The sequence below is a fragment of the Penaeus japonicus genome, unplaced genomic scaffold (genome assembly GCF_977035675.1).
Source record: "Penaeus japonicus unplaced genomic scaffold, GWHDUDI00000001_assembly GWHDUDI00000010, whole genome shotgun sequence".
Lineage (NCBI taxonomy): Eukaryota > Metazoa > Arthropoda > Malacostraca > Decapoda > Penaeidae > Penaeus > Penaeus japonicus.
In genome coordinates, this window is record NW_028234412.1 from 19,576,621 (window position 1) to 19,591,620 (window position 15,000).

Genomic DNA, 15,000 nt, shown 5'->3' on the forward strand with positions numbered 1-15,000 from the left:
ATTTACAATTACACAATAAAGTTGAGGAGGTGGTTAGAGGGGCGCCCACATACTCGATACTCCTTTTACGCAATAGAATGCGACATTTCATGCAGCATTCATATCGGAAACAGAAGGATAGGGCAAATATATATATATATATATATATATATATATATATATATATATATACATATATTTATACATATATTTATATATATATATATATATATATATATATATATATATATATATATAACTAGTTTTAATAAATATGAATAGACATGTATGTACAGAGGTTCGTGTTTGGCTCCGTCGAATGTGCAAGATGGATGGTTATTTCTAGCCCCTCTCCCCCCTCCCCCGTGTGATCGATAGCAGAAGAGCTTGGGGACCCCTCTCCTCCCCAGCGAAGGGGTTGACAGCAGGCTGGGGTGGCCGGCAGAGTTGAAAGGGTGGAGGGGTGGAAGCAGACTCCGTAGCTGTTTTTCATAGTTTTTTTTTTTTTAATTGCTCTTATGGTCAGTTTTCTCCTTCCAAGGAAACGTATTAATTTTAATCCAGTTTGTTTTCCCATTGAAGAAATGTAACTACATTACCACTTGATTATGCCATTTTTTTCATTGATTTGAGGGGGGTCACCGTTCGCCCAACATGCATTACTATCGTAACTCTGGCCTCCTCCATGATTGTTATTTCGCGTGTCACCCTCGGAACATTGCCTAATGATAACTCTTGCTCCGAACTGCACTTTAGACGGAGAGCGCTTGAAGGCTGGAAATGTGTCGAGGTCAAATCTTACCTCGCGGCTTTTTCGGGGTATTTGAACTTCGAATTTAGTCTAGGCCTATTAGTGACATGTTTATGACTCTGACACATTAATTATGCTATCTATGGTTGTATTATTTGTGTCATTTTCTGAGTCGATAAATGTTATTTTTATCCTTCAATTTTACTTTTTTCCATTTTTACTCCTACCCTTTTTCGGTAATTCTCCCCACATTGCGGAAGGCCCTCCCAACATTTGGATTGTGTGTCCATTTACCAAGAGTGAGTCACGCCTTGCAGTCGCTACGATGCTCTTTAGATCGACTAATTTGCGGAAAACAACCGCATGTCCTTGAGTTATCCGCCACATTTGTTGTTCAATTTTTAATTGCACCGCTGTTGGATTCAGTCATGTACTGTATGTTTCTAACTTTTTTCATACTGCTTGTCCTAGTTTTGTGTAAAATTTTATACGTCTACAATTTCCATGCCACGGAAGCTCTGTTTACTCTACTTTGTGTATGTGTGTGTGTATGTATGTGTATATGTATATATATATATATATATATATATATATATATATATATATATGTGTGTGTGTGTGTGTGTGTGTGTGTGTGTGTGTTGTAGTGTGTGTGTGTGTATGTGTATATATACACGTGTATTTTTGTTTATGTGTATGCAAGCATGTGTGTGTGTGGGGGGGGGGGGTATTTATTAGTATATGTATAATCACTGTCTGTGTGTGCGATGTGAACTAAGTTACAAGACTATTTTCTGGATCTCTTTCCTGAAGACTTTCCTCTTAATTAAGAGGGACAGATCGGGGCTTGTGGATTTACTGTATTTGGGACGAACGATTAGTTGGTGTGTTTGCCTGTCTTGTGTTCACGTAATGTCTGTGTTTGTGCATCCGCCCATCCGCCGTCGTTCCGGACGTGGGTTTACTTTTGTTTAAGTCTCTCTGTTTTTAGCTGAACGTGAACATCGTGTTCTTATTTTTTTATACGCGACTTGAAACGGATGTCATCGTTATAAAATGTACAAAAAGTTTCGGATTTTAATTGCGATGTAGTTTCGTGTTTTTCCATTACCCTTTTGTGTTAAAAGAATATTGCAACTAAGCCTTAAATCGGCCAAGCGAGAAAGGCAATAATGCAAGTTATTTATGATAGAATGCTGTGAGAAAGTGGTGTTATCACAACCTTTAGGAGCGATAGCATCTAGGGTTCTCTAATTATCCTACCAAAGGGGTGCCTCTTAAAAAGACAGAGAGTGATTGAGCACGTGCACACAAGTGCACGGAAACCAAAAAGTGAAGCTTAGCAGAGAAATGGGCCAGACTTCGGTTTCTGAACAAATATCATTTTCAATTTCTCATCTCGGCTAGAGAGGGAGTGAGAGAGATAACCGTATCACTCACAGCTTGCGGTGACGCTTCGGTTACACTTGTCACTCGGGCGTGATCTCTTTCGTTCTTGCTCGTTCTCGCTTGTTCTTCGAAGACAGTGCTATGCTGCCCACTGAGAGGTAAGGATGAATTCGATATAGCGCCCCTGGCTTTCACTTGTGAATTGTTCCTGTTGCAGTTTAATAACACCGAGGGGTGGAAGAGTGAGCGCGTGTTGCAAGGTCTTGGGACTTATTTGGTGCCATTATAACGCCCGGGTGAAGAGCTGAGATAAGCGATGGGCGTGTGACCTGCGTGTATAGGTACGTGTGTGTGCGTGTGTGTGTGTGTGTGTGTGTGTGTGTGTGTGTGTGTGTGTGTGTGTGCGCGTGCGCGTGCGTGTGCTCGTATGTTCATGTTTGCATAAAGAAAGAGCTACATAAAGATTGGGGAAAAGGACATCCGAAGAGTACGTTCATGTGCATTTAAGCGTCGATTTTTCACTCGCTTTTGTCCATGCAGTGTCGTTATTAATGTCTTCATGAGTTATTATCGCCTAATGAACATGTAGATAAGAGCCTGAGTGGTGTCATCTAGATGAATATGTGTTTACATGAGGACATATTTTTTATTTATATTCATGATTCTGTTTATTCATTAATTTGTTTATGGATGATAATTTATTTGCTTATATATAATATAGGTATGGAAATGTTAGGAATTAATTGCCATGAGTATTCCGTGTTGTATTCCGTTAATCAGCCTCCGAATGCAGGTGAAAGGGCATTGTTTTTTTCCCAAATTCATGTTTACACTAAAGTGTCAAAAGAGATTTCTAATTTTTGACAGTTAATATTGTTCCTAATAGATGAGGCCAGATAGTTGACTCCTTGGTGACTGGGACGCTAGTGGAACCATATGTGTAAACAATAAACGATGTTAATGGTATTGATGATGATAACAATAAAACATGGCGGACAGTGCCTGTCTCCGGCGTAAAGAGGTTAAAACTGTTGTTGATTATCATTGATAATCTTAAACGCAAGGGTAATTAGGAGTCTTTGCCATCGTTACCATACATAGATTGACAATTTGGGTGTTGTAAACAATGGTTTGCATGGTGTAGATTTTTTTCTCATCATTAGCGTTGTTATTATTATCATTACTTTGTAAAGCCAGAGGTGATGATCATAATGAATATGACTTTAATGAAAGTGATGAATGACTATTAACGGAAGAAATAATGGTACCTCGAACGAAAGTATTAATAGTTAATTTACAAGGGCAGTAGTCTGGGAAGAGAACACCAACGACCCCGTAACTACGGGCTTGTTTACAGTTTTCCTTCCTTTTTTCTCAAGAGTTGGTTGGTTGTGCAGGTGATCCGGAAGAGGAAGTATGCTTCGTCTTGCCCGTGGTGACTATATCTGGCCAGGAAGCGGAGGAAGAAGTGAATGTTTGTATGTTTGTCAGGAAGGTTATATATATATATATATATTATATAATATATATATTATATATAATAATATATATATATATATATATATATTTATAATATATTTAATATTTATATATTTATATTTTATATATTATTATATATTTTATATTTATATTTATATATATAATTATTTATATATTTATATATTATATATTTATATATATATATATATATGATATAATATATATATAATATATATATATGTGTGTGGTGTGTGTGTGTGCTGCGTGTGCGCGCGCGCGCGTGCGTGCGTGCGTTTTCGTGTCGCGGCGTGCATAAACAGTCATAAACATACACACACATACTATATATATATATATATATATATATATATATATATATATATATATATATATATATATATATATATACATAGCACACACACACACACACACACACACACACACACACACACACACACACACACACACACACACACACCACACACACCCACACACTATATATATATATATAAATATATATATATATATAGATATATTTAAATGTTGTGTATGTATATATGTATATATGTATTTATATATATAGATTATATTATATATGAAGTAGTGTTCATCTTTGTATGAAATGCACATTATATTCCGTAACGCGTAAGATAATTACATCAAGGACAATTACAGGGTAAAAAAGGTAAAGAGGCGCTTACGGGCGTATGACAGGGTCAGTCGCGGTTTTGTCCAGATGGTTGAGGAAAGATCTTGTTATAAGCAATGGTGCTTCGCCTCGACACTCATCATAGCTGAAACATGTGTCATATTGCCTAAAGTGGAAGAGAGTAAAATGATTTAAATCGTAGTTTTTGACTAGCGGTCAAAAAATCAAACAGAGGTAGGCATTTTAAAATAGTCTCCCGGGACCTTTTTAAATTTCTAACGAAAACCCCAATCTAAAAATGACTGACTCAGAAATATATTAAGATCAATTGATGTTAGTCTCTTCAATGTCAGAAAATTTTATTTTTGTAAGAATAATGAATAACGAATTAAGCGAGGCGGGTAGCGTGGCCACTGTGATGTTATGCAATACTGTTCGATTTTGCGAACCGTGTTATACCTCCTTATCTGTAAAGCTGATATAAATGAGTTATTGAACGATATGATTTAGCTAGGATAGCTGTTTTTATTCACCTCGCGATGAATCAAGTAAGAATTTTTAAAAAAAGGATGACGTTAGAGGTCAGATACTCCCTTGCGGAGGAGGAAGGGTAATTATCGTTTAATGAGAGACTTCTCAAGGAGCGGGGCGCTGCTAGGCCCTCAGTCACGCCCGTCGAAAGTCCAGCTCCTCTGCGTCAGCGTCGCCGGCGTCTCGAGGCTTCATCGCGACGTCCTCCATTGAAGTAGGAGTGAGGGGGTGGGGGTGATGGGAAAGGGCAGAGACAGGGGGATAAGGAGGACAAGTATTACATATATAATATATATATATATATATATATATATATATTTATATGTGTGTATATATATATGTATATATGTATGTATATATATATATTATATACATGTATGATGTACGTGTATCCATTTGTATGATATGCACATTTTATTCCGTAACCCAGCGCTAACATAATACATCAAGGACAATACAGGGTAAAAAAAAGGTAATGAGGCGCTTCCGGGCCGTATGACTGGGTCAGTCGAGGTTTGACCTCGACTGGTTGAGGATCTTGTTATCCGCAAGGAGCCTTCGCCTCGAACTCATCATAGCTTGAAGACCTGTGTCATATTGCCTAAATGTGTGAAGAGAGTAAAATGATATAAATCGTAGTTTTGATAGCGGTCAATAAAATCAAAACAGAGGTAGGCCATGTTTAAACATAGTCCTACGGGAACTTTTTAAATTTCTAACGCACATCTAAAAATGACTGACTCAGAAATATATGAAGATCAATTGATGTTAGTCTCTTCAATGTCAGAAAATTTTATTTTTGTAAGAATAATGAATAACGAATTAAGCGAGGCGGGTAGCGTGGCCACTGTGATGTTATGCAATAACAGGTCGATTTTGCGACCACCCGTGTATCTACCTCCTTATCTGTAAAGCTTGATATAAAGGAGTTATTGAACGATATGACTGTAGATAGATTGCTGCTCTTTTATTCACCTCGCGATGAAATCAAGTAAGATTTTTAAAAAGGTGACGCTTAGAGGTCAGATAATCCTTGCGAGGCGGAAGGGAATTTTAGTTTTAATGAGAGACTTCTCAAGGAGCGGGGCGCTGCTGGGCCCTCAGTCACGCCCGTCGAAAGTCCAGCTCCTCTGCGTCAGCGTCGCCGGCGTCTCGAGGCTTCATCGCGACGTCCTCCATTGAAGTAGGAGTGAGGGGGTGGGGGTGATGGGAAAGGGCAGAGACAGGGGGATAAGGAGGACAAGTATTACACTCTGCTACAGTCCTCTCTCTCTCTTTCTTTCTTTCTTTCTCTTACTCTCCCTCTATCTCTTTCTCTCTCCTGGCTTCCGCTCCCTCGCTCGTCTCTCTCGATCTCTCCTTGACGACGATGTCTCCAGCGGACTGAGACCCTCTGCCACCATCTCTCTCTCCCCTCTCCCTCAGCGATACTCCGCTCCCTCCCCCACCCCCCCCACCCCCCCCACCCCCCCCCCCCCCGCACCCCTCCCTTCCCCCCCCCCCCCCCACCCTCATCTCCCTGCCATCCCTCACACAAGGAAAGCATATAAGTAAGACCGAGATCTACCAATCCGCACTCTTCTAGCTCTCTATATACCCGAGCACTCGTCCCTCGACCTAGATCTGTATCATCCACTACACCCATACATATCGATAGCCCTCTCAACGATCACCTGATAAATAATCTAGTGTCTCTATCCAAATAACCCCGAAGACTCTAGCTATAATCTAGATAGAAGCAGTCGAAATAGCATCTATGAGATATCTATCATAGATCGAAACCCACTATCGCGTAGGCGATATCTAAGAAAAAAATCAAGAAATAGAGAGAAGAGAGAAATAAAGAAAGAGACCAGAGATAGAGAGATATAAAGAAAGCAATAGAAAACACTGAGCTAGCAAGAACCTGCCCTCCCATTCATCGCTCCAACGACATTCCCTCTCTACCCTCCCTCCCACTTCCCTTTCTGCTCCCTTTCTTCCCTTCTCTCCCTTTTTCCTGTTCTTACTCCTCGCTTCTCGCAGAGCCATAAGATGTACCGGGACCCTCCCTTACTTCCAATTCGCCCCCCCTCTCTCCTCCCTCCCTCGCCCCCCTCTCTCTCCTCCCGCCCCCTCTTTCACCTCCCTCACTCTCTCTCTCTCTCTCTCTCTCTCTCTACTTCTTCTCTCGCCTCTCCCTCTCTCTCTCTCTCCCCCCCCCTCCCCCTCCCTCCTCCGCTCTCTCTCTCCCTCTTTTTCCCGTCTTTCTTTCCCTCTTCCTTATCTCCTCCTCTTCTTCTCTCTCATCACTCTCTCTCTCTCTCTCTCTCTCTCTCTCTCTTCTTCTTCCTCTTCAATCCTCTCTTTCCCTCTCTCTTCCCATCCCTCTTCTCTCTCTCTCTCTCTCTCTCATCTTCTTTTCCCCCTCTCCGCATCTCTCTACTCTTCTCTCCTCCTCTCTCCTCTCTCTCTCTCTCTCACTCTCTCTCTCACCTCTCTCGCTCTCTCTCCTCTCTCCTCTCACTCACTCACACTTTCCTCTCTCTCTCTCTCTCTCTCTCTCTCTCTCTCTCTCTCATTCTCTCTCTCTCGTTCTCTCATTCTCTCTCCCTCCCTCCCTCCCTCCCTCCCTCTTTCTCTCTCTACCTCTCTTTATCTCTCTCTCTCTACCTCTCTTTATCTCTCTTTCTCTCTCTCTCTCCCTCCCCCTCCCCCTCTCTCTGTCTCTCTCTCCCTCCCCCTCTCTTCTATCTCTCCATCCTCATCGCCACCACCTCTCTCTCTCCTCCCCACGCCCACCTCTCTTTCTCACACTCTCTTTCCCTATCTCTCTCCTCCCTCTCTCATCTCCCTCTCTCTCCCCCCCTCTCTCCCCGCTCTTCGCTCTCTCTCTCTCTCTCTCTCTCTCTCTCTCTCTCTCTCTCTCTCTCTCTCTCTCTTTCTTACTCTCTCTTCTCTCTCTCTCTCCCCCCTCTCTTTTGTTTCTCTCCCTCCCTCCTCTCTCTCACTCTCTCTCTCTCTCTATCCGCTCTCTCTCTCTCCTCACGCTCTCTCTCTCTCTTTTCTATTCTTTCCTTCATTCTTTTTCATCTTCTATTTTCCCACTTATTTTTCACATTCTCATCTTTCTTCTCTCTCTTCTCTCTTCTCCTATCTTCTCTTCACTCACTACTCCATTCTCTTCTCTCTCTCTACTTCTCTCACTCTCTCTTTCATTTTTCTTTTTCTTATTCGTTTCTCTCATTCTCTCTCCCTCCCTCCTCTATCTCCCTCTTTTCTTCTACCTCTCTTTATCTTCTACTCTTATCTTCTTTCTCACTTTCTCTTTTTTCCCTCCCTCTCTCTCTTCCCCCCCCCACCCCCCCCCCCCCCCCCCCCCACCCACACCTCTCTCTCTATCTTTCCTCTCTCTCTCTTCCCTCTCTCTTCCCTCTTCTCCTCCTTCTCTCCTCTCTTCTTCTCTCTCTCTTCTCTCTTCTATCTCTTTCTTCTCTCTCTTCTCTCTCTTTTCTTATCCCCTTTTCTCTCCTCTCTCTTCTCACACTTCTCTCTCTCTCTCTCTCTCTATCTTTTTCTTTATCTTTCTCTTTTCCCGCCTTTCCCCCCCCCCAACATCGCTGTTAAAGATCAGACGTTATTTTCCATCCTCTTGCTCCCTTTTAATTTTTGTAAGCATACAATGGCTACGATGGGAACACGCGATTGATATATCGCGAAGACACACTACTGCATACGAATATGCCAGAGACAGACATTAATCTGCAGTGTTGCAGTACCTTCATCCTTTAACGGAAGGGCGTCTACGATCTTGAAGTAGCTAATCCGTAAACCGCCAAACCGCACTAGATCGTAGTAACTTCCAGCACTTGAACGGAAGTTTGGATGGGGGTGTGCCTGCCGTTTCCCGGGACGTATGAAGGTGTGGTTTTGATGATGTGAGACGGTGAATGATGAATCGAAATTAATAACGGGACGCGGATGGTTACGGTTTTATGGGACGAGTTGTTTATTAACTATCAAGAAAGGACGAGTTGTTATTTGACCATTAAGAAGATGATCGGTCTGATACGTTTTCCATTACGGAAATTATTATCTCTTAGTATTATGAATTGATGTGGTTGTAAAGAAGGCATCGTTTACAAGTCATACGAATTGATATTGTCATATTTGACAATTGATTTGATCTCAGTATTATAAGTACTTGATTAATTACCTGCGCTTGTGCTCTTAGTATTGTATGGATATGTGTATGTATGTTTTATTATGTTTATTTATTCTTTTTATGTATATTGTTTGTGTAAATGTCAGCGTGCGTGTTGAGCGCGTATGATTTTGTATATTGTGTGTATCAGCATGTATGTGTGTCATGCAGGTGTCCGAAGACCCCATAGTACACACCCATTATTCTAAACGAGCTTTGCGATATAACCCCAACTCCCCCGCCCCATCTGTCCCATCAGCCCACCTACCCTTCATCCTTTCCTTTCCGCTTGCCTCGCGTGTTATACTTCATAATATCTATTACTTGTCATGCTGTCTAGCAATCGCATTACCTGCTCTTGTTTCTTTTCATTTGTTACGACGGATTGGTATGGTAAAGACGGATAAAACATTTTTAAAAGAATTTACCATTGACTATTTTAGAGTCGCTGTTCTATTATTCCGGCGACCTATCATAGGAATTTGTGATCGCCGATCGTTAACGATTATGTTATCATTAGTTTATTGAGACAAATGTTGAAAAAAATATGAATGAGAATAATGACGATATGAAAATCGTAACGCCGGTTACACAGCATTTAATGTGAAATGATTCTTTCTCTTTCTTAGCTGTTTCAATATAGCATCTGCAACTGGATTAAAAAGCTTTAATGAGCCAGCAACACGGTCTTGAACTCACGGGGATCAGTCGCTGAAGTGAATGAAATATATAATTATTTTCATCATCATCGTTATTATTATTATTGTTGTTGTTATTGTTGTTGTAATTATTAATGCACATACAGGGTGCGAGTACATTAAGCACAAGATACCAAGTATACAACGGTGATACATTTATAAAAAGCATTTCGAAAACATCGCAACTAGGAAAAACATCGACAACTGGGAAAAGACGACATACAGGGAAAGTTTACCAATAAGAAAAAGGATTATATACGTTAAACGTAAATAAGTTTGAAGCATATAAAGATTTACAAAAATGGTATGAATAGAATAATGCCAGGTACTATATATATATATATATATATATATATATATATATATATATATATATATATATTTATATATATATTATTATTATATTATTATATATATACATATATATATTTATATATATATATTTATATATATATATGTGTGTGTGAGTGCGTGTGCGTGTAAAAAAAACGGGATTTTTTCCCCTTTCCCTTTTTTTTTGTGTTGCCTGTCACTACTTTGTACACTCTTCCCGAAAGATTTCCTTGTTCCAGCTACTTCTTTCTATGAGATGGGTGTCCATGTGCCTGTGGTTGTGCATGTTCATTCCATGCATAGCATGTAGTGGCGGACACTTCTCGTATGAAGAACGTCTTTGATATTATATAATCCATTGATACGGTATCGCGTAAAAGATGCAAGCTGGTCTCTGAGATCCGACGAAGTTGCAGTCCATCGTTTCGAGCCGATGTATCTTATCGCGTTCGGGCGTGCCGACGCGTCGGTGCCTGCTTTTCCGGAAGGGGTGTTTTACGTCGTGTACCCTGCGTCGTCACCTGCGCGCTCCTCCCAGCTGCGAATGACAAATCGACGTTATTTGACAAGTGAAAAAGACATTGTTATATATCTCCGTGGTTCATAATATACAACATCCATTTTCTTTATAAAACATTACTACGATAAGCAAACAATATAACATATTATGCAGGTGTTTTTGATTGCTTACCTAGAACAGTATAATGCAAGGGGAGCAGGGAAAGTACAAAGATTGAAGAGATGGCGACAGGAAGAAAGAGTTATGTGCTAAGGAGTGCCCGGTGTGGCTCATCAAGGCTTCTCTTATCAGTTGTGTTATTCGATACAGTCATCAGATACACCCTGGCGGTATCAGATATAGATAAGGGAATCAGTCACGGTTAGAAATGCACAGGATGTATAGTGGCACTCCCAGAAGCACACTAATATATATATATATATATATATATATATATATATATATATATTTTTTTTTTTTTTTTTTTTTTTTTTTTTTTTTTTATATAGATAGATAAATATAATATATGATATATATATACATATACATATATATATATATATATATACACATACATGTACATATATATGTACATATATTTTTTTTCTTGTGTGTGTGTGTGTGTGCGTGCACACACACACACACACAGATACAGATATAGATATGTATACATACAAGAAACCGTTAGCGGTGTTATTCCCTTTGCGATATGAGGAGGAGGAGGAAGAGGGAGCGAAGAAACCAAGGTTTTTGTCTTCTGTTATTGTGTCTGTCTTTTTTGTGATTTGATAGTGTGATTGCTAAGGATTGTTTTATTTGTTTTGGATTTTTAAATCTGACTTTACTTTATGGGTTCACGCATGTGCTGTGCCAGGGAAGTAAAAACCGATTGAGATAAGCGAGTAAGTGCATCAAAGCGTTCAGAATGACTGGAGTGTAGTTACGCTGTGTGAAACCCTCCCACCGTGGTAATGATAGACTCTTAAGTGTTAGCGCGACCATACAGTACTATGCCTTGAAAAAGAACAAAGTGTGGTAGAGAGAAAATCAAAGGCAACGGAGATAAAGGACTATCCTCCCCGAGAATCGCTTCGCAAACGTGGCGATGATTCCTCCTCGCCCGTCGCGCCCCACGGATCTCTCGAAGGTGTCGCGGTAGAGGGGAGCGAGTGGGCGAGCGCGCGGCGGTGGCGGCGACGGCGGCGGCGGCGGCGGCGGCGGCGGCGGCAGGGGCAGGGGCGAGGTGTTGTAGAGACGTGAGACTCGTTTTGCGAGCGGGTGCTTGCGTACATCTCGTGTCACGATGATGACCCAGAAGATGTGGAACCGCCTCCACTCTTTATACAACAAGATGGTGAGTGGAGTGGGCGGCATGAGCGATCACGCCCACGAGGCGGAGCGGGGCAGCAGGCGTTCCCTTGAGGCCACCTCCGTCAGATTGAAAGGCAGGTAATGACGCTGCGGAGATAAGGCGGTTCTTTGGCTCTTTTCGCTTGCTCTTTCTGGCCCCTTTTGATACGGGGGAAAAAGGAAAAGTATTCATGAACGTAGACAAGTGCTTTCTGCATTTCTATTAAGTAAACCTGGTGTCTTTATATATTGATTTTTTTAGAACGGAAAATTAAGCCTTTTTTCTTTTCCCCTTTCCTCTCAAGTTATAACTTCCTTAGTTGTTACTCCTATCCTTATAGATATACGATGAAAGATTAAAATGTAAGATACACATAATTTCGATTACTCTAGCAAAGAGAACTCGGTGTTATTATTTTGGACGCACATTGGAAATTTTACTAATATATCAGTGACCTCTCTCTCTCTCTCTCTCTCTCTCTTCTCTCTCTTCTCTCTCTTCTCTCTCTTCTTTCTCCCCCCCCCTTCTCCTCTCTTCCTTTCTCCCCTCCTCTCCCTCCCACCCTCTCTCCCTCCCCTCCCTCTCCCTCCCTCTCTCCCTCCTTTCTCCTCTCTCCCCTCACTCCCCCCCCCCCTCTCGCCTTTCTCTCTTCTCTCTCTCTCTCTCTCCTCTCTCTCCCTCCCTCTCCCTCTCTCCTTTCTCTCCCTCCCTCTCCCTCTCTCCTTTCTCTCTCTCTCTCTCTCCTTTCTCTCTCTCTCTCTCCTCTCTCTCTCTCTCTCTCTCTCTCTCTCTCTCTCTCTCTCTCTCTCTCTCTATCTCTTCTCTCTCTCTCTCTCTCTCTCTCTATCTCTCTCCTTTTCTCTTACTCTCTCGTCTCTCTCTCTCTCCTCTCTCTCATCTATCTCTCTCTCTCTCTCTCTCTATAGTCGCGCCCTCTCTCTCTCTTTTCCTCCTCCTTCTCTCCTCTCTCTCTCTCTTCTCTCCCTCTCCTACTCGCAAATATCTCTCTCGCGTCAGGTCTCTCTCAATTCTCTCTCTCTCTCCGTTCTCTCTCCTCTCTATCTCTCCTTTCGCTCTCCTTCTTCTCTCTCATCCTCTCTCTAGCCTTCTCTAGTCTCTCCTTTCTCTCTCTCATACCTCTCTATCTCCTCCTTTCTCATCTCTCTCTTTCTCTCTTCTCCTCTCTCTCTCTCTCTCCTTTCTCTCTATATCTACCTAATCTCTCTCGAAACTTCCACCTTTCCTCTCTCTCTCTCTCTCTCTCTCTCTCCTCCTCCGTTTCCTCCCTCTTTATTCTCTCTCTCTCTCTCTCTCTCTCTCTCTCTCTCTCTCTCTCTCTCTCTCTCTCTCTCCTTTCTCTCTCTCTCTCTCTCTCCTTTCTCTCTCTCTCTCTCTCCTTTCTCTCTCTCTCTCTCCTTTCTCTCCCTCTCTCTCTCTCATTTCTCTCATTTCTCTAATTTCTCTCTATCCCCCTCCCCCTACCTCTCCCTTCTTCCCTCCCTCCACCCCCCCTCTCTCCCTTTATCTCCCTACCTCTCCCCCCTTCTCTCTCTCTCTCATTTCTCTCTATCCCCCTCCCCTTCCCCCTCCTTCCCTCCTTCCATCCCTCCCCCATCTCTCCCTCCATCCCTCCCCCATCTCTCCCTCTCCCTATCCCCCTCCCTCTCCCACTTTATCTCCCTACCTGCCCCCCCCCCCCCTTCTCTCTCTCTCTCTTTCTCTCTCTCTCTCTCCTCCAATCTCTCTCTCTCTCTCTCTCTCTCTCACACTCTTTAATTAAAGAGAAAACTAGAAATTGGGGTGAGGATAATTTAGGTTCCCTCATCCTCTTGTCTCAGTATTCTTGTATACTTCTCCCTCTCTATCCCTCTCTCTCTCCCTCACTCTCCCTTGCTCTCCCTTGCTCTCTCTCACTCTCCCATCTCCCCTCTCTCTTTTTCTCTCCCCCTCTCTTTCTATCTCCCTCCCCAATCTCTCCCTCTCTCTCACTCTATCTCTCCTGCACCCCATCTCCCCCCCTCCCTATCTTTCCTCCTTTGTCTCTCTCTCTCTCTCTCTCTCTCTCTCTCTCTTCTCTCTCTTCTCTCTCTTCTCTCTCTCTTCCTTCTTTTCTCCCTCTTCTCTCTCCTCTCCTCTCCTCTCTCTCCTCTCCTCTCTCTCCTCTCTCCCTCCTTTCTCCTCTCTCCCTCCTTTCTCCTCTCTCCCTCCCCTCTCTCTCTCTCTCTCCCTCTCTCTCTCTCTCTCTCTCTCTCTCTCTCTCGTTTCTCTCTATCCCCCTCCCCCTACCTCTCCCTCCTTCTCTCTCTCTCACTTTCTCTCTCTCTCTTTCTCTCTTTCTCTCTTTATTTAAAGAGAAACTAAAATTGGGGTGAGAATAATTTATGTTACCTCATCCTTTTGTCTTAGTATTCTTGTATACTTCTCCCTCTCTATCCCTCTCTCTCCCTCACTCTCCCTTGCTTTCCCTCACTCTCCCTTGCTCTCCCTTGCTCTCCCTTGCTCTCCCTTGCTCTCTCTCACTCTATCTCTCCTGCACCCCATCTCTCCCCCTCCCTATCTTTCCCCCTTTGTCTCTTTCTCTCTCTATCTCTCTATCTCTATCCATCCTATTTCCTTTCCTTCTCTCTTTCTCTCCTCCTTTCCCTTTTGCTCTCTCCCTCTCCCCCTCCCACTCCCACTCCACTTCCTGCTCTCTCTTTCCTGTCTACTCACTCTGTTTCCTCTCCTTTCCCTCTCTTCCCTCACTCCCTTTCCCTTTCCCTCTCCCTTTTCCCCTCCCCTCGACCGCCCTTTACGCCCTCTTCTCCTTTCCCCCTTTTCCCCCAGTCCTTCCCTACCCCCACACCCTCCCCTACCCTCTTCTCCATCATTCTTCTCTCCTTAGAAGCAAAAGTATGTCCAATACTGACCTTCACCCTTTTCCATCTTTCTCTTTGTTGTGGCAGATGGTTCCACCCGAATATCTCGGGCTGAGGCCGAGGTCCTTCTAAAGGAGCGTGGGGATCGAGGGCTCCTTCTGGCAGCGGCCGTCCAAGCCAATCCTGGAGACTTCAAACGCTCTGTTAGGGTGAGTCCCAAGTTAAGGCTGGTGTAATGTTTTTTTACATTCTTTTTTTGACATGGAAATACTTATTTTTGTATATATGCTTATTTTGATT

General features: G+C 42.6%; 1 protein-coding gene across 1 annotated transcript in view; it reads left to right on the forward strand.

The window, feature by feature from the left end:
* LOC122257958 (tyrosine-protein phosphatase non-receptor type 11) overlaps positions 1-15,000 on the forward strand; it is a 46,338-nt gene that overhangs the window by 14,096 nt on the left and 17,242 nt on the right. The window contains 1 exon segment of the mRNA XM_086540342.1: positions 11,366-11,940. Within this exon segment, the coding sequence (XP_086396468.1) occupies positions 11,795-11,940 (146 nt within the window). The 5' untranslated portion in view covers positions 11,366-11,794.